Source organism: Lissotriton helveticus, chromosome 1_1 (genome assembly GCF_964261635.1).
Source record: "Lissotriton helveticus chromosome 1_1, aLisHel1.1, whole genome shotgun sequence".
Classification (NCBI taxonomy): domain Eukaryota; kingdom Metazoa; phylum Chordata; class Amphibia; order Caudata; family Salamandridae; genus Lissotriton; species Lissotriton helveticus.
In genome coordinates, this window is record NC_136057.1 from 1081470392 (window position 1) to 1081491959 (window position 21568).

At 48.2% G+C, this 21568-nt stretch overlaps 1 protein-coding gene across 5 annotated transcripts in view; it reads right to left on the reverse strand.

Moving 5' to 3' along the window:
* Positions 1–21568, reverse strand: part of CFAP54 (cilia and flagella associated protein 54) — a 2603731-nt gene that overhangs the window by 906797 nt on the left and 1675366 nt on the right. For all 5 annotated transcript variants that reach the window (XR_013608312.1, XR_013608313.1, XM_078677994.1 and 2 more), the window contains exon 46: positions 1647–1847. Coding sequence is in view for 3 of the 5 variants with exons in the window: in XM_078677994.1 (XP_078534120.1) it covers positions 1647–1847 (201 nt within the window). In the remaining 2 variants the exon portion in view is untranslated. The remainder of the gene's footprint in view (positions 1–1646; positions 1848–21568) is intronic.

Here is a 21568-nt window from a genome sequence, read left to right on the forward strand (position 1 = left end):
GTTTAAATTACTTGTAATTAATTATGTTCTGGTGAATGCCGAGGGTTTGTTTATCCTCAAACATAAGTGCAGAGGTGCGTTTTTTCACCATGGAATGTGGGCACCGTTAACACTTTTAAATAAAGACGTCGCCTTTTTGTCTTTTTCTGTAACCTGGTGCGTCATCCGGGGAAACCTCCAGGTAGCTGTGTGTCAAGTGCTCCAGTGTGCTGCTAGGAGTGTCCTAATCTAAATAGATGTTGGGATTTGGGTGACCAGACCAGGTGGCTCTATATCCGCCGGATAGCACTTTTTTTTCATTAAAGGGCATTATTAAAGATACTGTGAATAAAAAGCCAAAAGTTGTTCAATCAGATGGAGAAGCAGTTGTATTATTATTAGTGAAAGAGTGGATATGGGTGTTGGTTAGGAGGGTTGGCGATGGACAGGCCGGCCTGGGGGTCGCCAAGGACGGGGTTAGATATTTTTTCTGCTGGTATTAATGTACTTTGGAAGAGGTCAGGTAATGGCTGAGTAAAGTTGGTACGTGTCTGCTGGGTGTTGACATTAGGGCCCTTGTTGAGATGTATGTATGATGCTGTTTGACGTGAAGTGCTAGTAGGGATAATATCGGTGTGGAGGTTTTGTATTTATTCGGGGAAGTGAGGGTCATCCTAAAACGCCCCTTATATGTTGACAAAACTTTGGTCGGAAAGTGCCTGGTACTAAAGTTGTTGTCAAGGACAGTGAAGTCTTATAGTGCCTCTGAAAGTCGGTTTAGTCATTGAATATCCTTGACTTGGGGAAAGGGGTCAGTTAAGAAGAATCACTGGCAATGAGGGCACTTGAGGTTGCAGCAGATTTCCACGATCATTGTTGCTTCCAGTGGTGGCTGTCCTCTTAATGCTCTTACTGTCAGTGATGGTTGTGTGGGCAGTGATTTGTGTTGATTTCCCAAACAATGCATGGCTGTGATGTTGCTAGCCGTGAGAGCTGGTGATTCTGCAGGTAAGGTTTGAACCATTGTGTTGCTGGAGTTGGAGGTCTAATGTGTTTGTTCCATTTGGAGACTACACAGATTTTACTGATCAAATGGCATATTAAGTACATTTTGTTTCACCTTAACACTATCATCTGTGTGGAAAGACATGCGTGATAGTCGCATGCGTTCTAATGGTAAAGGTAAGGCGTGGTTCCCAATGCTTTGTGAAGGCTGTTTCCCAACTGCTGTGCAACTTCTTCTACTCTTAGAGCTGAGATTTCCATGAAAGTCTTATAGTCTGAATTCAGCACCTGAGCATAATAGGACGGAATGTATGAAGCTCTGTGGTTATACTGAATAAGCAGCTACCTATGTTATGCCATCTATTAATGTAATAACTGCACTTTCACAATTGCTTTATTAACCTTCCTGCTTTCTCAAATTTGCTTGAAAATGCACGATTTTTCTTCTTTTTTTTCCAAAATTTTCTTGGGGGGTAACCCCCCCCAAACCACCCTTTTGGGGTTCGGGCTCGCTCGCTGCGCTCGCTCACTACGGTGCTGTATGCAAATCACTTTGCACCCCACCACTTTCAAATGCCACCCACCGCCCCGTTTACTTGATGGCATGTAATTAATTTCAAAATACAATTACAAATGAATTACAGATTTACCAGTAAACTTACCATGAGACTCCGTTGACAACTGTATAATTCGTAGATGAGAAAATCCAGACTTGCAACAACAGTGGCAATATCAGCTCTGTACCGATCTGAAAACAAGTCTATTCCGGGAATAAGATCCCGTACATCACATTGTTCGCCTATTTCATATAGTGCGTAGTTCCGATCAGCTTTCGGATGTGGAAAGGATGCTCTGAACAGGGACTGCAAAATAAAGAATAGTACCAAATTAATACATCTGTCCTAATCTAGCATGATATGTCATTTTGGGTCGTTTTATTTATTTTCTAGTACTTCATCGGTCGAAATATTATTTGTGACAAAATATCAATGTTTTACACTGTTTAATTTGTCCATATTGTTTGTGGGGCGCAAGTCGTCTTCTCTTTTTTTTTTCTTCCAAATAAGGGGTTGATCTCCGAGACACCTCGTCTTCCCCATTTACTCCTCTCGCAGTTTCATATCCTTTTTTTGTCGATCGAAATTATTTTTTTCTTTTGCGCGTTGCTGGACTTATTTCCCACATCTTAGAACCACCAATCCACCATGCATCTCAGGGAAAGAAAACTATTTTGCATTAGCCTTGAATTATATCTTATTTTACGTGAAATAAACAATCAAAAGAAAACCCCGTAAAATGTAATGATCGCTGTAAACCGTTTACTTAACACAAAACATAGACAATGATGTCTGGTGAGAATTGTTTACACTTCTCAATCACTCGTGCATGTCTGTTGACTCTCACAGTCACAGATGTATTATCAGATTACAGACAGTGTGTTGGGATCTCATGGTGGTAGTAAACTGAGAGGTCCTTTCATCAGCAATATGTTAAGTAAGGCAGTGATATAAGATTTTGCGTGTTTGGTGCTTTTGTCTGTTATTTGAGGTACTATTTTTTTATTTATTTCCTGCTCGTGTTACACTGTGAGTTTGTGTTCAGCGTCAGGCCTATAGCGGCTTGTATTTTATTGGAGCAGTCATCCCTCCCACCTCCTCCCAAGCTGGAAAAGACAGACTGATCGGAGCTGTTGGAACAGGGGTGCTCTGCTGCTCGATGAGTGCCAGACCACTCTCCCGCTCCATTGCTAGGCCATAACTATCCATTGTTATTTATTATTTGGCCCACTGGGGTAAAAGTGAGCTAGTGTTTATGTTCTACGCACCAGAGCAACTCAACAGCACGCCCATGAGTCACGTGACGATCACGTACCAGCTGGCATCCTATACGAGTGTATGCATGCCAAATGATGCACCGACGTTGCGCATGTGTGGTGCTGTGTGATGGGAACTGTTGGGCACTGTGTTGGTCTCTGCGATGTTGCTACTTTTACCTTGTGACCAATTGTATCTCTGCTACTGCTGAATTTGAATTGAATTTGTACTGTTACCTTTAGTAGTTGAATTATGCTGTCTCAACGGCCTTTAGCCACCCCCTGCTAGCAAGAAGCTGATTGGGCAGGGACAATCCAATCAGTAGGGGGGTGGAGTTTGGTGTACTCCGCGGGCCTTAAAACAATGGCAGTAGTGAGGACGCGCAGCAGACGTGCACAGTGGGTGTGCCAAAGGCAATCTCGTCTGTGCTCGTCCGTGGCCGGACGGGCCCAGGGGCCAGTTATTATGCCCAAAAACATATTTATACATTTGAAGAACTTAAACTTCAGGCCCAACAAGCTAAGTAGCAACTTTACCTGCAGTCAAATATAAGCTTAACAGACTTCGCCTTCTAAACTCTGACTCAGCAATGGACTCAAGTGGTCTTGTGCCTGAAACATTTCTACCTTATCATAAGAATACCACTCTCACAGCATACAATCTCCCATTAAAGGATTTAAACATAATAGATTTAAACAAATGCTCCATGGTTAAACATCAGTTAGAATTATATGTGTTGGTAGTGGTAGAAAATAAAATACTACCTCTTTTTTTCTGAAAGTGAATATTTGGCTGAACAATGATTTATTGATGCTGCTGCGTTAATTTTCAATTGTGAGCATGTGTTTCTACCCTCTGTGGAAGCCTTGAAGTGCTCGGACCATGCTAAGACAGAGTCAAGAGCAGCAGGGGTACTCGGCCCAGATGCTCAGGATCCATAGTAGGTCGGGACCCAGGACATCAGGAATGAAAGGCCTTACCCCCACAGTTGGGCCCAGTAGCCCTTGCTTAGCCCAGGGCCCTATGAAATGGGTCCTGACAAACAGTGGTTTGCTAATAGCATTATTTTTTGCAATACTCTATTATCCACATTGTCCATAGTTCTTTGGTGTATTTATGTTATGTGGATTTTTATAGTGCAGTATCACCTGTGAGGGTAGCCTGGAAGCAGGTTTGTGTGACTCGAGGCGCCTACTTGTAGAGCCAGGTCTTCATCTTCTTTCAGAATTCAGGAAATGATGAGGAGGCTTTAAATTGGAGTGTGAGCTTGTTCCATGCAAGGGGCGATGTGTCAGAAGGCACGACCCCCCTGATCTGCTTTTACGTATGTGTAGTCTGTGAGACAGTGAGAGTCTTGCAAAGCACAGGTGCCTGGCGGGTTGGTGGAAATGCACGTAGCTGTTCAGGTAGGCTGGGCCTGTGCTGTGTACTGGTTTTAACAAAAAACTTTGGGTAGTAGTGTTCCCTAAACAAAGAGAAACGTCCGCACTTTCAAAGAACAAATTTTCATACATATACTGTCAAAATTATTTCAAGAAGTCTGATTATGGGTGCTCAATTTACCCTCAATACACCAACTACCCAGTGGCGTTACTTGCACACAAAGTGTGCACTAACTAGACACAACCAATAGGGGTTTCAATAGCACACCTCTTATTATAATATCAGTATCTTATTAAAGTCAGTGTAATTTCATTCGACCCGAACAAAGAGACAAGCGCAGAAAAATTCTCATATAAAGGGATCCAAGACGTGTGTTGTTCTTGATATTGTTTTATTCAAAAGTACTTCATTAAAAGTTCCCAGCACACGGCTTGCCGACACGTGTTTCGTCTTAGGAGAACAGATCCTGTGCACACGCTAGTGAAATCAGTTGTCATGAAGTCAGAACGCAAATTCTACATAAGAATGGAAAGCACGTGAAAGGTTCAAAAGGATAAAAACACAAAGTTTCATGTAGGTGAAAATTGTTTTTATATCGGTCAATTGTTGGTCAGTACAGAAAATAATAGCCAGCCGACACGTGTTTTGTCACAACGTGTGGGAGATGTGACTCATCAGGGCTGCTGTGCTCTGTGGATATCCAGGTACTGTTCGGAAAACGTGGTGGCGACTACTGGATGCGTGGTAATGAGTACGGTAAACGACCAGGGCACCCGGTGCCAATGGTAGGAGAAAGAGTAATGGATGGGTGCGTCCAGAACTAATCGAGGTGACCTAGGTCAGAGGATCAGAAGACGCATACGGTCTGTGCGTCCGTGTAGCCCATATTCGGGATGTTGGTTTACCTCTCTATGATCACTTGTCTTCAGGATACTTTATCTGTTATTAAAATGCCAAAACTGCATTTATGCCTTATAGTATGCTGATATTCGGGATGTTCGTCTACCTCTCTCACCTATGGTCACTTGTCTAATTCATCTAACCCAATTATGGGGATTGTTATGGATTAGATCTACTTATGTCCACTGTATCTGGGTATTGTAATCCTGACATTTGCTGTGCCTTTGTTCTATAGTGTCCCACAAATTGAGACTACATGGTGACTTTTTTGCGCCACTTATGGTACACTGAAGATTGAATCAAATCATCGGGCTACTTGGACATATATGATACATTGTTCTTACTGGCAGGTTGTACATTGATCTTGTTGCGACTTACCTAGTAATATCCTCTTTTCACCAGATTTAGGTATACTTAAGTGTATCTGAGAATTAATTTCATCACTCTTATTATTCACTTTTCATTTCTTTTCGTACTTGTTCTCTCCTTCCTTCATACTGTCTATTTCTTCACCACAGCTCTCCCTCTGTAGGTGATATAAATGAATAATTTGTCCTCTTCCAACAAAGGAGCTGTTGTTGTGTCCTATATGTATTTGTGCACACATGATTTCTATGTATATTTTTGTATCAAACAGTGTAAAATAGTGTTAATATATATGTGTTGTTTTATATATTTGTGTATTGTTACTTGTTCACACAAATGATTGGTGTATATTTTAATATTTCCAGCCTTGAAAAAGTCTTTGTAAGACGAAACACGTGTGCTGGGAACTTTTAATAAAGTACTTTTGAATAAAAGAATATCAAGAACAACACACGTCTTGGATCCCTTTATATGAGAATATTTTCTGTGCTTGTCTCTTTGTTCGGGTTGAGTGAAATTACACTGACTTTAATAGGATACTGATATTATAATAAGAGGTCTGCTGTTGAAACCCTTATTGGTTGTGTCTAGCTGTGTAGTGGTTTGTATGTGTGGGTGAAGGGCTTGAATTGATATATAGGCAGCCAGTGTAGTTCCCTTAGGTAAAGTGTGATGAGAGACTGTTCTGGGAGGTTGAGGACCAATTTGTCTGCTTTATTTTGGATGATCTGAAGTACTTTTGTGAGTTGGTTGGCAATGAAAGACCTGGGAGATAGTTTTCTTAGTCTTGTTAGGTAGCCACTTGAATATCTTTTTCAGCATTCTCAGGATACAGAAGAAGGCCAAGGAGACGGTGTTGACTTGGATGAACAAGTCCAGCTTGCTGTAGATGATGATTCCAAGGCTTCTTGCTTGTGTTCTGGGGCGGACAAGGGTTGTAGGTCCACTGGCGGAGTCCCACAGTGAGGTGTCCCTTCTGAAAATGTCAGTCTTTCCCCAGTTGAGTTTGAGGCAGTTGGTCTTCATCTAGGAGACTACTTCTCTCATATAGGAGTTGAAGTTGTTCCTGGGGGCGTGGCTGAGCACACAATGGTGGTGGACGCGCCTGGGTAGAGCTCTACACGAGGCTCCCCTACCGCAGGCCACTTCTCCGCCAAATTTGCCCGTACTGTCCTCCAAGTGACAGCAAGTGTGCTTCAAGCACCCATCTGTTGGCTGCCGAAGTTTGGGGACTCTAGCTCCTGACAAACTGCCCCGTCGGTGAGAGACACTGCCTGCCCCGCGTGCGTACGCTTCCGGCCGGCGTGGAGCAGCACTTGAGGCCGGGGACCCGGTTGTCCGACTGGGCCCTGTGACGCAGGGCGGTGTTTTTTCGGAACTGCGGGTGGACAACTGTTGGGGCGGAGGCCCATACCGGAGACGAGGTGTGTCCCCCCCCCCCCAGCTGTATATCATGAGGAGAGCTGCACGCGGATCCCCGGCGGCTGTGTGGGGCCTGGAACTCGCTGTGAGGGGGCCTGCGAGACGTCTCCCTTGCCCGCCGGGGACCGGGACTGCCTGCCTGCCTGGGTCTACGTACCTGTACTGTGCCCGGGACCCCCCCCTGCCGGGGACTGCTGCCGGCTCCCGTCGAAGGCCACTCCTCACCAAGCCTTGCAGGAGCCACGGCGCGGAGGTGACCGATGAATGCGGCGGCGCCCCGCCCGAGATCACGTTGATTACAGCGCACGGTGACGGGCGGTTGCTGATTACCATACCGTGCCAGAGACTGGGAGCCATTTGCGTTTAGCACTGGAGGTAATGGGTTGCGCCTGGCCCCCCCCCTTCCCTTTGGTAATGCTGAGCAGAGACACGAGATGGGACTCCCACGCGGATAAAGGCTGGAGTTGCCGGCACGGCCGGAGGGATGAGGTAACAGGATGCCACCTTACTCTGTGGCGCACACGGCCCTGACTTTGCTGATCTTTGGGGGAGCCTAGCGATACAGATCTCTGTCCCGAGCCCTGGTGAGAGACGCGGAGTTGCCCTGCTGTTGAGTCGCGACTGTCTTGTGGGCACTGTACCCAACACACTCCACCACTGGAGTAGCGGAGACGAAACCGGGAGCTGTTTTGTCCTTGCGGCGACGGTCGCCCGTCCATACTGTACTTTTCTGAGCGGAGCTGCTGCAGGTGGACCCCGACGCGGGAGCCTGACACGTACCCGGAGTGCTGCGAGGGAGGCAGATGTTGAAGACCGCGAGTTTGACCTGATTGCTGGAACATTTCTCCCCCACACTGACCTGGTCCTTGATGTTCCTGTGGGGTGCGAGTGTCTTATTTTCGCTGCAGCTGCGCAACGTTGCCTTCTCGTAGGGCTACTCCCCTGTGGGCTCCACAAAAGGGACCTTCTAAGAGTGCACCTGTCCACACCCTGCAAAGCTTCCCATGTCTACGGGGCCCAAAACGAGAGCTGTAGCCAGCGGCGTGCAGGTGAAAGGTAAAATGTCAAAGCAAGCTGACCAGGACCAAACGGCCTCCAAGCTGGACACGATGTTAGCAGCAATGGAAAGACTGGAGGAATCGCTGCAACTAACCCGTGCCTCATTAGAGACTAAAATTGATAGCATGGCCATAGACCTAACACACCTCCGAGCTGATCACAAAAAACTCTCCGAACGGACAACTGCCCTGGAATCCACGGTGACTGAGCTGACTCCTAAGGCCACCCAGATTGACAGACATGTCCAAGACCTTCTCAACAGAGTGGAGTTCCTGGAAGACCGCGCAGAGGATGCGGGAGGCCGGGCCCGAAGGAATAACATTCGCATAGTGGGTCTTCCGGAGCGATGGGAACCTAGGGAAGCACCAGAGCACGTGGAGCGGTGGCTCAGAGCCCTTCTTCCAGAAGGCACACTCTCACAGCACTTTGTGGTGGAACGTGCCCACCGTGTACCGGCCCGGCCCCCCCCTGAAGGCTCGAACCCGAGGCCAATGTTGATCTGCGTGTTGAACTATCGGGACCGTGACGCTATTCTACGGGAAGTTCGGAAGTTGGCCGAAGTCAGAGTTGATAACACGAGGATTATGTTCTTCCCAGACTACACGATCCAAGTGCAGCGCCAACGGCACTCTTTCTTGGCAGTAAAGCAACGCCTTCGCCGCTTAGCTCTTAAATACTCCTTGCTGTTTCCTGCTCACCTACGAGTTGTGGCCCAGGACAAGACGCACTTTTTCAACACCCCGGAGGCAGCTGAGATTTGGCTTGACTCGGGTGTGGACACCGGTCCCGGAATGGTGCCCCCGAAGACGCGACAGAGGAGCTAGACGACGTCGGCGCAGGAGGCCATCGATGGCGAATTCCGCACATACAGAGTCGGACATGGGCCCGACTCCTGAGCATCAGCAGACTGAACAACAAGCGGAGATCAGTGACCGCCGACGGGGGACCTTGCCCCAGTAACTAGCCCTGATCAACAGGTGAGCGATGATTAATACCTTTACGGATTGCCGGACTCCCAAATATCAGGAGATCTTCCAGACGTCACGCCTCAAACTGCAGATCTGCTTCACTGACAATACTTTCACCTACGAGACATAAATTTGAGATATGCACTCGCACCTGCAGCCGATATTAAGTAGGGCCCTTAGGGTGCTAACGCACCATCGGGTGTGCTGCAGCGTGGCGAGAATGAGAACTGGAATTGTTCGCAGTGAACTTCGGAGCTACCTTCAGCACCTGTACTCTCCCGTGGCTGATACTGGTGGTGGGTACATCCGGGACTTTATAGAGGGGGAGGACGTACCCCCCTGAAGGTGAGTGCCTGCATGTATCCCGCCCGATACTGCTGACACCTCATGGGCTTCTGGCCCGCCTGGACTGGTTACCTCATGCACTAGAGACAGCTGCTGTGGATGGGCAGTGTAACGATAACTGCCTATGGTGGGGAGCCCATACCCTCACCCTGATCGCATGAACACTTGGTACACTTGATACTACAACTTCAGTACACCCCCCCTTGAACTTACGGTTTGTTAGTGCTCACTAGAGCGTTTGGACGACAACATGTTCTGCTGTTGTCCTTTTGGAATTTTACTTATGTTTCCTAAGTTAATAAGACTGGTGTTCTTCTCCCTGCCTTTTGATGTGAGTTTGCAGGGCGATGGAACTGTGCGGACATTGTGGTGGACATGGTGTGACGAATTGAACTGTTGTGTTGCTGGGTGGGACACTGGGAGTGGGTGGTGGGGGCGGGGGGTTGGGACACGGAACTGCAATGTCTGCTGTTAAGTTTTGCACCTGGAACGTACGGGGCATGCACACCCCCTCGCGCAGATACCAGGTATACTCATACCTCAAGCGGCACCGAGTACAAGGGGCGCTCCTACAGGAAACCCACCTGACACTACAAGAGGCACACACGCTGAGGCACAGATGGAGGGGGCAACTGTATGCCACAGGCTTTTCTGCATACGCGCGCGGATCCTTGATATGGATACGTCCAGGGGTCCCCTTTGCCCTCACTCAAAGCACACTAGATACCGAGGGTAGATATGTAATATTGCAGGGTAGACTAGATGGACAACAGATAGTCATGGCCTCTGTGTATGCCCCAAACACAGAGCTAGGTGATACAAAAGGGGATGATGGACGGAGCGTTTGAACAAATCAAACACTCACCCCCAGTCAACTGATCTGGGTTTAATCCATCACCATTCTTTAGTTCACTCAGCCACCCCAGTTCAGACATGGCTATATGCAAATCAGTCTGACCCTGTGCCTTATGGGAACAGTCCAGCCCGAACTGCCAAGCCATGTCTTCCCTGGACCGGAAACAAGCCTCCTGGGACCGGTTTCGGATTCATAATCCTCATCAGCCAGGCTATCTTGAATCCAGTGGCCAAGTGAACAAGGGACTCACGTTTGAGTATACCCTGCCACACTTAGGGCGAACAAAGCGATACAAAAGGGGATGATGGACGGAGCGTTTGAACAAATCAAACACTCACCCCCAGTCAACTGATCTGGGTTTAATCCATCACCATTCTTTAGTTCACTCAGCCACCCCAGTTCAGACATGGCTATATGCAAATCAGTCTGACCCTGTGCCTTATGGGAACAGTCCAGCCCGAACTGCCAAGCCATGTCTTCCCTGGACCGGAAACAAGCCTCCTGGGACCGGTTTCGGATTCATAATCCTCATCAGCCAGGCTATCTTGAATCCAGTGGCCAAGTGAACAAGGGACTCACGTCTGAGTATACCCTGCCACACTTAGGGCGAACAAAGCGATACAAAAGGGGATGATGGACGGAGCGTTTGAACAAATCAAACACTCACCCCCAGTCAACTGATCTGGGTTTAATCCATCACCATTCTTTAGTTCACTCAGCCACCCCAGTTCAGACATGGCTATATGCAAATCAGTCTGACCCTGTGCCTTATGGGAACAGTCCAGCCCGAACTGCCAAGCCATGTCTTCCCTGGACCGGAAACAAGCCTCCTGGGACCGGTTTAGGATTCATAATCCTCATCAGCCAGGCTATCTTGAATCCAGTGGCCAAGTGAACAAGGGACTCACGTCTGAGTATACCCTGCCACACTTAGGGCGAACAAAGCGATACAAAAGGTGATGATGGACGGAGCGTTTGAACAAATCAAACACTCACCCCCAACCAACTGATCTGGGTTTAATCCATCACCATTCTTTAGTTCACTCAGCCACCCCAGTTCAGACATGGCTATATGCAAATCAGTCTGACCCTGTGCCTTATGGGAACAGTCCAGCCCGAACTGCCAAGCCATGTCTTCCCTGGACCGGAAACAAGCCTCCTGGGACCGGTTTCGGATTCATAATCCTCATCAGCCAGGCTATCTTGAATCCAGTGGCCAAGTGAACAAGGGACTCACGTCTGAGTATACCCTGCCACACTTAGGGCGAACAAAGCGATACAAAAGGGGATGATGGACGGAGCGTTTGAACAAATCAAACACTCACCCCCAGTCAACTGATCTGGGTTTAATCCATCACCATTCTTTAGTTCACTCAGCCACCCCAGTTCAGACATGGCTATATGCAAATCAGTCTGACCCTGTGCCTTATGGGAACAGTCCAGCCCGAACTGCCAAGCCATGTCTTCCCTGGACCGGAAACAAGCCTCCTGGGACCGGTTTCGGATTCATAATCCTCATCAGCCAGGCTATCTTGAATCCAGTGGCCAAGTGAACAAGGGACTCACGTATGAGTATACCCTGCCACACTTAGGGCGAACAAAGCGATACTAAAGGGGATGATGGACGGAGCGTTTGAACAAATCAAACACTCACCCCCAGTCAACTGATCTGGGTTTAATCCATCACCATTCTTTAGGTCACTCAGCCACCCCAGTTCAGACATGGCTATATGCAAATCAGTCTGACCCTGTACCTTATGGGAACAGTCCAGCCCGAACTGCCAAGCCATGTCTTCCCTGGACCGGAAACAAGCCTCCTGGGACCGGTTTAGGATTCATAATCCTCATCAGCCAGGCTATCTTGAATCCAGTGGCCAAGTGAACAAGGGACTCACGTCTGAGTATACCCTGCCACACTTAGGGCGAACAAAGCGATACAAAAGGGGATGATGGACGGAGCGTTTGAACAAATCAAACACTCACCCCCAGTCAACTGATCTGGGTTTAATCCATCACCATTCTTTAGTTCACTCAGCCAACCCAGTTCAGACATGGCTATATGCAAATCAGTCTGACCCTGTGCCTTATGGGAACAGTCCAGCCCGAACTGCCAAGCCATGTCTTCCCTGGACCGGAAACAAGCCTCCTGGGACCGGTTTAGGATTCATAATCCTCATCAGCCAGGCTATCTTGAATCCAGTGGCCAAGTGAACAAGGGACTCACGTCTGAGTATACCCTGCCACACTTAGGGCGAACAAAGCGATACAAAAGGGGATGATGGACGGAGCGTTTGAACAAATCAAACACTCACCCCCAATCAACTGATCTGGGTTTAATCCATCACCATTCTTTAGGTCACTCAGCCACCCCAGTTCAGACATGGCTATATGCAAATCAGTCTGACCCTGTACCTTATGGGAACAGTCCAGCCCGAACTGCCAAGCCATGTCTTCCCTGGACCGGAAACAAGCCTCCTGGGACCGGTTTCGGATTCATAATCCTCATCAGCCAGGCTATCTTGAATCCAGTGGCCAACTGAACAAGGGACTCACGTCTGAGTATACCCTGCCACACTTAGGGCGAACAAAGCGATACAAAAGGGGATGATGGATGGAGCGTTTGAACAAATCAAACACTCACCCCCAGTCAACTGATCTGGGTTTAATCCATCACCATTCTTTAGTTCACTCAGCCACCCCAGTTCAGACATGGCTATATGCAAATCAGTCTGACCCTGTGCCTTATGGGAACAGTTCAGCCCGAACTGCCAAGCCATGTCTTCCCTGGACCGGAAACAAGCCTCCTGGGACCGGTTTCGGATTCATAATCCTCATCAGCCAGGCTATCTTGAATCCAGTGGCCAAGTGAACAAGGGACTCACGTCTGAGTATACCCTGCCACACTTAGGGTGAACAAAGCGATACAAAAGGGGATGATGGACGGAGCGTTTGAACAAATCAAACACTCACCCCCAGTCAACTGATCTGGGTTTAATCCATCACCATTCTTTAGTTCACTCAGCCACCCCAGTTCAGACATGGCTATATGCAAATCAGTCTGACCCTGTGCCTTATGGGAACAGTCCAGCCCGAACTGCCAAGCCATGTCTTCCCTGGACCGGAAACAAGCCTCCTGGGACCGGTTTCGGATTCATAATCCTCATCAGCCAGGCTATCTTGAATCCAGTGGCCAAGTGAACAAGGGACTCACGTCTGAGTATACCCTGCCACACTTAGGGCGAACAAAGCGATACAAAAGGGGATGATGGACGGAGCGTTTGAACAAATCAAACACTCACCCCCAGTCAACTGATCTGGGTTTAATCCATCACCATTCTTTAGTTCACTCAGCCACCCCAGTTCAGACATGGCTATATGCAAATCAGTCTGACCCTGTGCCTTTTGTATCGCTTTGTTCGCCCTAAGTGTGGCAGGGTATGCTCAGACGTGAGTCCCTTGCTCACTTGGCCACTGGATTCAAGATAGCCTGGCTGATGAGGATTATGAATCCGAAACCGGTCCCAGGATGCTTGTTTCCGGTCCATGGAAGACATGGCTTGGCAGTTCGGGCTGGACTGTTCCCATGAGGCACAGGGTCAGACTGATTTGCATATAGCCATGTCTGAAATGGGGTGGCTGAGTGGGCTAAAGAATGGTGATGGATTAAACCCAGATCAGTTGACTGGGGGTGAGTGTTTGATTTGCTCAAACGCTCCGTCCATCATCCCCTTTTGTATCGCCAAACACAGAGCTAGGTAGCTTTCTTACACGACTATCGACGGCACTAGCGCCGTGGCCAGGTGTTCCGCTCTTACTTGGAGGTGACTACAACTGTGTGATGGACGTCCAGCTGGACCGCTCACTCCCCCCACCGGCAAATGCTCCGACAATCGGAGCATCGCGATTGTTCGTGGACTGGGCGGCGCAGTGGGACCTCCACGATGTCTGGCGTAGTCGCAATCCTAATGCGAGGGTTTACTCGTACTATTCAGGCGCACACGCACTCCATGTCAGACTTGATAGGTTTATGTTAACTGGCGACCTACTACCCCATGTCATGAACTCCTGCTACCTGGGTCGCACTCACTCGGACCACAACCCACACACCATTGACATTACCTGGGAACGCCCACATCCACCGATCCCAACATGGCGCCTCCAGCCGGATATCTTACTGGACGCCCCATTTCGGGAGACACTCTCAACTCATATTCTTCAATACTTTGATGATAACACTGATACCGCGTCCACACCGCACGTTGAGTGGGACGCTTTTAAAGTGGTTATACGGGGTTGTTGTCTGGGCACACAGGCTGGAATGAGGGACCATGTGGACAAGGATTTGACGGCAGTGGAGACTGCCATGCTAGAGGCGGAGTGGGAGGCAGCGGAGGGCGACGACACGCGGTTGGTGACAGCCCGCGAGCACCACGCGCACCTTCTGGATAGGTTGAGGAGCTTGAATTATGCCGCACACTCAGCGCGCACACACCACGCTGGGGATAAGCCAGGCAAGCTCCTGTCTTGGCTGATAAAGCGAGACACTCAGACACTACCGGTAATGTTGGTCCGCACTACCCAAGGCACAGTAGTATATACACAGAGGACCATACATGAAGCTTTTACGAGTCATTATGCGGCACTGTACCTCTCCCGATTGCGGACGACTAGTGATGATATCTCCGGATACTTATCGGACCTACTGCTACCGACAGCCACCAATGCGCAACGTGACGATCTGAGCGCGCCGCTCGCGGCGGAGGAACTTCGAACTGTCATCTTCTCACTCTCTAACGGTAAGACCCCGGCCCAGATGGTTTGCCCGCAGAGTTTTAAAAGGCTTATTCTACCATTCTTGTCCCCGAACTTCTACAGATGTATGGGGCGGCAATAGAGGATGCCACCCTCCCACCCATGCTTAATGAGGCAAATGTGATATCCCTATTAAAGCCTGGTAGGGACGAGCTTACCATGGTTCCTACAGATCGCTTGCTCTCCTTAACACGGACTACAAGATCCTAGCGGCTGTATTGGCTCAGAGGCTAGCGCCTCTGGTCCCCACTGTGGTACACGCCGACCAAAATGGGTTTGTACCCACCCGCAGCACGTCATATAACATCAGGCAGCTGTTCCGTGTGCAGAGCCTGGCAGTGTCCAGGTGGCCGCGATCAGGTTGCGTGATACTGGATCTAGAAAAAGCGTTCGATTCAGTGGAATGGCCCTACCTCATGCAAGTACTAGGGAAATTTGAGTTGGGCGACGCTTACCTACGAATGGTGGAACTACTTTACTCCGACCCTGTCGCACGTGTCCGCACAGGCAGACTTTTCTCTGACCCGGTCCGTATTCGAAGGGGTACCAGACAGGGCTGCCCCCTCTCTCCCCTGATTTTTGCACTGACGATGGAGCCATTGGCTGCGAAGTTGCGTGCATCTGGCGCGGAGTGGGGTATCACCCTGGCTGACGGGATACACTCAGTGTCACTATACGCTGATGATTTACTGATCTACGTCAGAGACCTGACCCGTTTCCCACGTGTACTCACGGACATTTTTGCTACTTTTGGAGACATGTTGGGACTTCGTGTCAACTGGGCGAAATCAGGGGTGTACTCTTTTGCTGTCGACACACCGGAATGTGACATTACAGTGACAGGTGAACGACTCCTTTGGTATCCGACCACATTCAGATATCTGGGAATACAAGTCTATCGTGACTTTGCTGACCTCCAGGATGGTAATCTCACGAAAGCAATCTCGTCGCTCACAGCCCAAGTGACCTTTTGGAATTCTCTTCCGCTGAACGTCCCCAGTCGCATTGCATTGGCAAAAATGGTCGCCCTCCCTCGATTGTTGTACTTTTACGCAAACCTGCCGATATACGTCCCTACTCGCATTTTCCGAGAGCTGAAAACCCTAACCAGGCGCCTGATCTGGAACAAGGGGCGTCCCAGAGTTGCGCTGAAGACTCTATATGCTGCAACAGAATGCGGGGGGTTGTCAGTCCCAAACCACGAACTTTATTACATAGCAGCGCAATTGCAATGGGTCACCTATTGGCTAAGTGGTAAAAACTTAGGAGATACGGCCACGGTCGACGAGGTACTGACTACCTCGCAAATACATGCGTTATTTCACCCCTATCTAAGGCTCGCTGCCCCGATCAATTACACCTCGCTGTAGCGAGGAAATGCTACGCGAGGAGTCTGAAACTCACAGGAGCTACCAAGCCATACGCCCCTAATTTGCCACTCCTGGGAACACCTTGGGAGGGGGGGGCACTAACGGAACACTCGTTGAGCAACTGGACAGCAGTTGACTTAGAGAGCCTGGGAGACTTGTTTGAGGATGGCGCCCTGCTACCTTTTGCAGCGCTAGCGGATAGCACGGGACTGCCGGCTGGACAATTTTTGACGCATGCGACGCTTCTCCACACGCTGACGCGAGCCTGGGTTGCACTAACGGAGGAGCCTCAGACACATCTCCTAATTCAATATCTACACGTGATGGGGAACGGCTCTCACGTGATACATTGGCTTGCCCAGGCACTACATGCGCACACACAGTTCTCGTCACAGCGGCTGCGAGACAGATGGTCTGCTGACAGAGGCCGGGATTGGACCGACAAGGAATGGGCACGGATACTAGCCGGGACGTTGCACATACCACGCAATGCCCGATTTAAAGTTATACAATACTACATTGTGCACCGTGCCTATCTATCCCCGGACAAGATCAATAGATATTTCGGGTTAACAACATCAGCGTGCCCCAGATGTGGACTTGTAGATGCACCACTCTTACATGCACTCTGGGCATGCCCCTCTCTACACCTATACTGGGCTAGAGTGTTGGATACTTTGTCGAAAGCGACGGGAGGCAGCCTGCCGCTTACATGGGAGGCATGCCTGCTGGGGTTGTTCAGAAGAACGAAACAGACAAAAGTTCGTGAGAGATTCTGGGACCTAGGGCTGATCACTGTAAAGCGGCTCATCACCAAGCGTTGGAAGAATACTATACCCCCTCAACCGATCCAATGGCGTAATTCATTTGACAACTGTGCAAGGGCGGAAAGCACAGCGCTCCATAGGGAGGAGACAGCGGGGCTCCGCATGTATCCCATAGCTCTCGACTGGAATAGTACCCTAACAGCCTACCATCAAGTGTGCCTACAGAGCGGCATTGTTAAGTGCCGGTGCCTCCCCCTTGCGCTCCTTCTGCGTCCCCTGGGCCTCCTCTCCTCCCCCCCCTGCTGCGTATTTGGTGGGTCTTGTAAGTAGACCCTCATTGTTGACATCACATGGTACATGCCTGTCCCCACCCGCCGCACCCGAGAGCGTCTAACGCACACACACTCTTGCCATTGCTTATCGTCCAGTCTCTAAGTTCTACACCTTTTCAGATTGTTCATGCTATTTGTTAGTTTTTTGGTCCTAAAAATTTTGAATACGTATTGTATTGCCAATATACGCTGCCCATTTTGTGATACTGCCAGGGCATAGTTTATGCTTCGAACTGCACAATTTTCTGATGAGATATTGAAGACCGACATTTGTTTTTTTTTCCACCATCCATGCAAATCATTTTTTCCTTCTTTTCTTTCTTTTTATATTATGCCAGTAGCTTATGATGTTGACATACCATGTTGCCTTGCTTGCTTTACAGCTGCTCTTCAAGAATGTCTTTATTTATGTCTATGGGCACCCACGGTGGCCACGGCATTGTCTATTGTACTACGGCATAATTATTCAATTTCTACATGTGTATGGTTGTGATATGGAGAAAAAGAAAAAAAAAAGGAAAATGCAATAAACATATTCAAACAAAAAAAATGAGTTGAAGTTGTTCCTGATGTTTGGTATTTTTTCCGAGGGGGACAACATCAATTGTGTATCATCAGCGTAGGTATACCTTTGTTGTGTGTGTGGATAACACCTGCCAGCGACTTAATATAGGTGTTGAAATGGGTTGGTAAAAGAGAAGAACTTTGTGAGACTCCTCAAATGAGCTTCCGGGCTTCTGAGGAGTCAGGAGGTATGTTGATATGTTTGTGTTCATCAGGTGAGAAAAATGCATAACTATAGGCGGGCGGGTCCTTGGTTGCCAGCCTTGTGAAGTTGTCTTATTATGATGGGATGGGAGACTGTGTTGAAGGTTGCAGAGAGGTTGAGTTAGATGAAAGATGCAGTCCTTCTGTTGAGATCATCCAGATGTCTTTGGTTTCTGCGATGAGGGCTGTCTCTGTGCTGTGGTTAGATCTTAGGCCTGATTTGCATGGTGTTGAGGAACTGGTGGTTGGTGAGGCAGTCTGCAAGGTGTCAATTGATAGCTTTCTGTAGGACATTGGCTGGGTAGGGAAAGAGGAAGATCACAAGTTTAGATGAGCCTGCTGAAGGCTTCTTCAGGAGGGCTTTTTCAGGACCTAGTTGAGGGCTGTATACGTTCAGAAATGTGTTAAAGCCATGATGGGGGCAAGGGTCCAACAGGGCCCAAGAGTGGATGACCTTCATGATTGCCATGGTTTTCCCTGTGGTGACAGGCTTACATGTTGTCAGGGTGTCACTTTTGTCTGATGCTGGAAGACTTAATGCAAGTTAGAGGGGTTCTGGCTGTTTGATGGTGGTAGCATCTCCAGGTATATTTGAAAGTTTATTAAGACAATTCTTCCTGGATTGCTCTTAATATCCATTCCTGTTACTGTTTGGATGCTCTGAGCTTTCCCGTGTACCAACTGGCTTGCATTCACATGCTTGATGTTTGGCTTTTTTCTGGGGGGGGCCTGGGTATTAGCACATGCAGTGATCCACTTAAAGTTATTGCTGTTGTCTGATCAGTGGCCTCTGGCTCTGCTTGTTTTTAGTAGAGGGCAGAGACCCTGTCCACTTTTAGTTTATTCCAGTGCCGCTGTTCAGGGCTAGTCGTAGTTTTTTTTGTTTGCAATAGAGGGAGTGTTGATTGAAAATATGACAATGGCATGGGCATGGGTGGTCCAGGTAGGGGTAATAGGTGTGTTGATAGTATACTGTTGAATGAGGTGAATATGGGGTTCCAGGATGTGTCCGGGCACGCTGGTGTTGGCTGATACATTTATGGTGAGTCTGAGGTTTCTAAGGCTTTCAAAGAGTTCGGTTGAGTTTGGGTCGGTCAAGTCTTCTAGGTGAAAGTTGAGGTCTTCTTAGTGGATGTAGGCCCTGGAGTAGAAGATTATTTGAGCGGGAAAGACTGAGATGTTGCTGGTGCAGTCGACTCGTATCCAGGGGGGGATCATAGTTCCGCTAAATGTGAAGTTGGTTATGACTTGTATTTTGAAAATGAAGTGATCCATGTTGTAAATTCTGGTTTCTGAGTTGGTGCTGCAGCTGACGGCATCATGGAAAATGATTGCAATTCCTCCTCCAGGTCTGTTATAGAAGTCCTGATGACAATCTTGTAGCCTGCAGGGATTGCTGTGGCAACGTCTGCTGTTGATGCTGTGGTCAGCCATGTTGTATTGAGTATAAGTAGGTTTGGGAGGTGCTGTCCAGAAGGTCCTAAAGCTCTGTGGTGTGTTTGCTGAGTGAGCGCGTGTTGAGGAGCATGCATCATTTTGAGGTGTGGGGTGGAATTGGGTGTTGATTCACAGGTGGGGTGATGGGTGTTGTCTGGGTGGTTTCTGCAGATTGTAGGTAGTGGGTGTAGTGGTGCAGGTAAAACGGCAGGAGGTGCAAGTGAGCGAGCAGTGGCTGAGTTTGAGAGCATCGAGGAGTGCAAAGCGGTGCGAAGGAGTAGTGGTGAGTCGGTGGAGGATCCAGCTTTTTTGCATAGGGCAAGGTCTAGGCAAGGCCAGGCACAGACAGGCTTGCCTTTGGCATGCCTACAGGTCATGGGGAAGAGGGGGAAGAGGGGGAAGAGGGGGTAGAGGGGGTAGAGGGGGTAGGGGGAAGAGGGGGTAGGGGGAAGAGGGGCTGGAGGGCAGGGCTGGTTGGCAGTGCTGGGAGGGTGCAGAGGGTGGGAGATGGAGATGTGCAGCAAGGAAGCAGGTAAGGAGTGGGCAGATGGAGTGAATGGAGTTAATATAATGTACACCGAAAAAGGGGCATTAAAATGGCCAGGGATAGCTTCTCTGGGGGAAGAAATGTTACTACAATTCAAGTCCATATTGTGGATGCTGAATCTGTGAGGCAACAGAATAATTGTGAAGTCTTCCTACATGTAACCATGGATAAACCATGGCACAAAAAACAGACTCAAAGACACTGTCCACTTTGAATACTTTCAGTAGAGGTAAAAGCATAAATATATCAGAGCCACATGAAAAGAACTACAATGTGTAAAACAATAGAATAGAAACCCAACTAAAGGACTGGCTTGAAGATGATGCACTTTGTAGATAATTCACAGAAACATGGGTATCTCTCCAACCCATAACAAACAGGCTCAACAATATCTGGAGATTATTCAGTGAACATCTATTGTGCTTAGATATGATAAGGCAGTTAATCAAATATCAGCTATCAGATGCAAGTCTGCCTAGCAAACTGTTTGTGATTTGGAATATGTTCAATCGTGTATGCAGTGTTAGGGCAGACGGGCTGCTCTGCTGCTTTAATCATGTTGATCGGAGTCTTAGAATCATTGTGTGATTAAGCCTGCAACCCTTGATGAAGCCTCATTTATGGTTAAGATACCACCACTCTTGAATCCAAGTTGATTAAAAATAATAATGCTCCACATCTCTAGTAACATGTTGGGTGTTTAATAGCAAGCAAAAACCAGGTTTACTACTGTTGAAGAACAACTTATCATAAGTGGGCCTGATTCTAAACTATCACAGCAACAGAGGAGTTGAACAACAAGTCATCCAGATTAGGTATGAAATGTGCCCACTGAATACATTTTACAATACCAAGGGCATTATTTTCAAAATATTCTATACTAAGATTTAATTAAATTTGGCTTTATTGTGTGACATATGATATCCAGAAAGCCCTTTCTCATTTAAGGGAAGATTTCTTATTTTCTTTGGTACACTGGACTCTCATCAACAATAATGTGGCAAGCTTCATCCTATAGTTTATTGCTAGCCAAAAGAACAAGTTACTTACCTTTGGTAACGCTTTTTATGGTGGATACAGTATCTGCCTGTGGATTCCTCACCTTGTGAGTATCCCCTTGCATCAGTAACATTCGGTAATTCTTTTTGTAGCTTCGCACCGACGTGGACGACGTCACAGAGGCACGGCATCGCGCGCGACTCCGCTGATGTCACCGACTCCATAATAGGCCCACGCCGGCGTGATGACATCAGTTCCGCCCTTTTTCCGTGCCTTCGAGGCACACGGACGGACGGACAACAGTAGATATATACACAGTATACACAGTACACAAATGTCAAGATAACACACATAGTGGGAAACCAATGCAAAAAAGCAATTGAAATAAAACTTTTCCTTCGACAATAAAAATATCAACATTACAGTAACTCAGGTATAG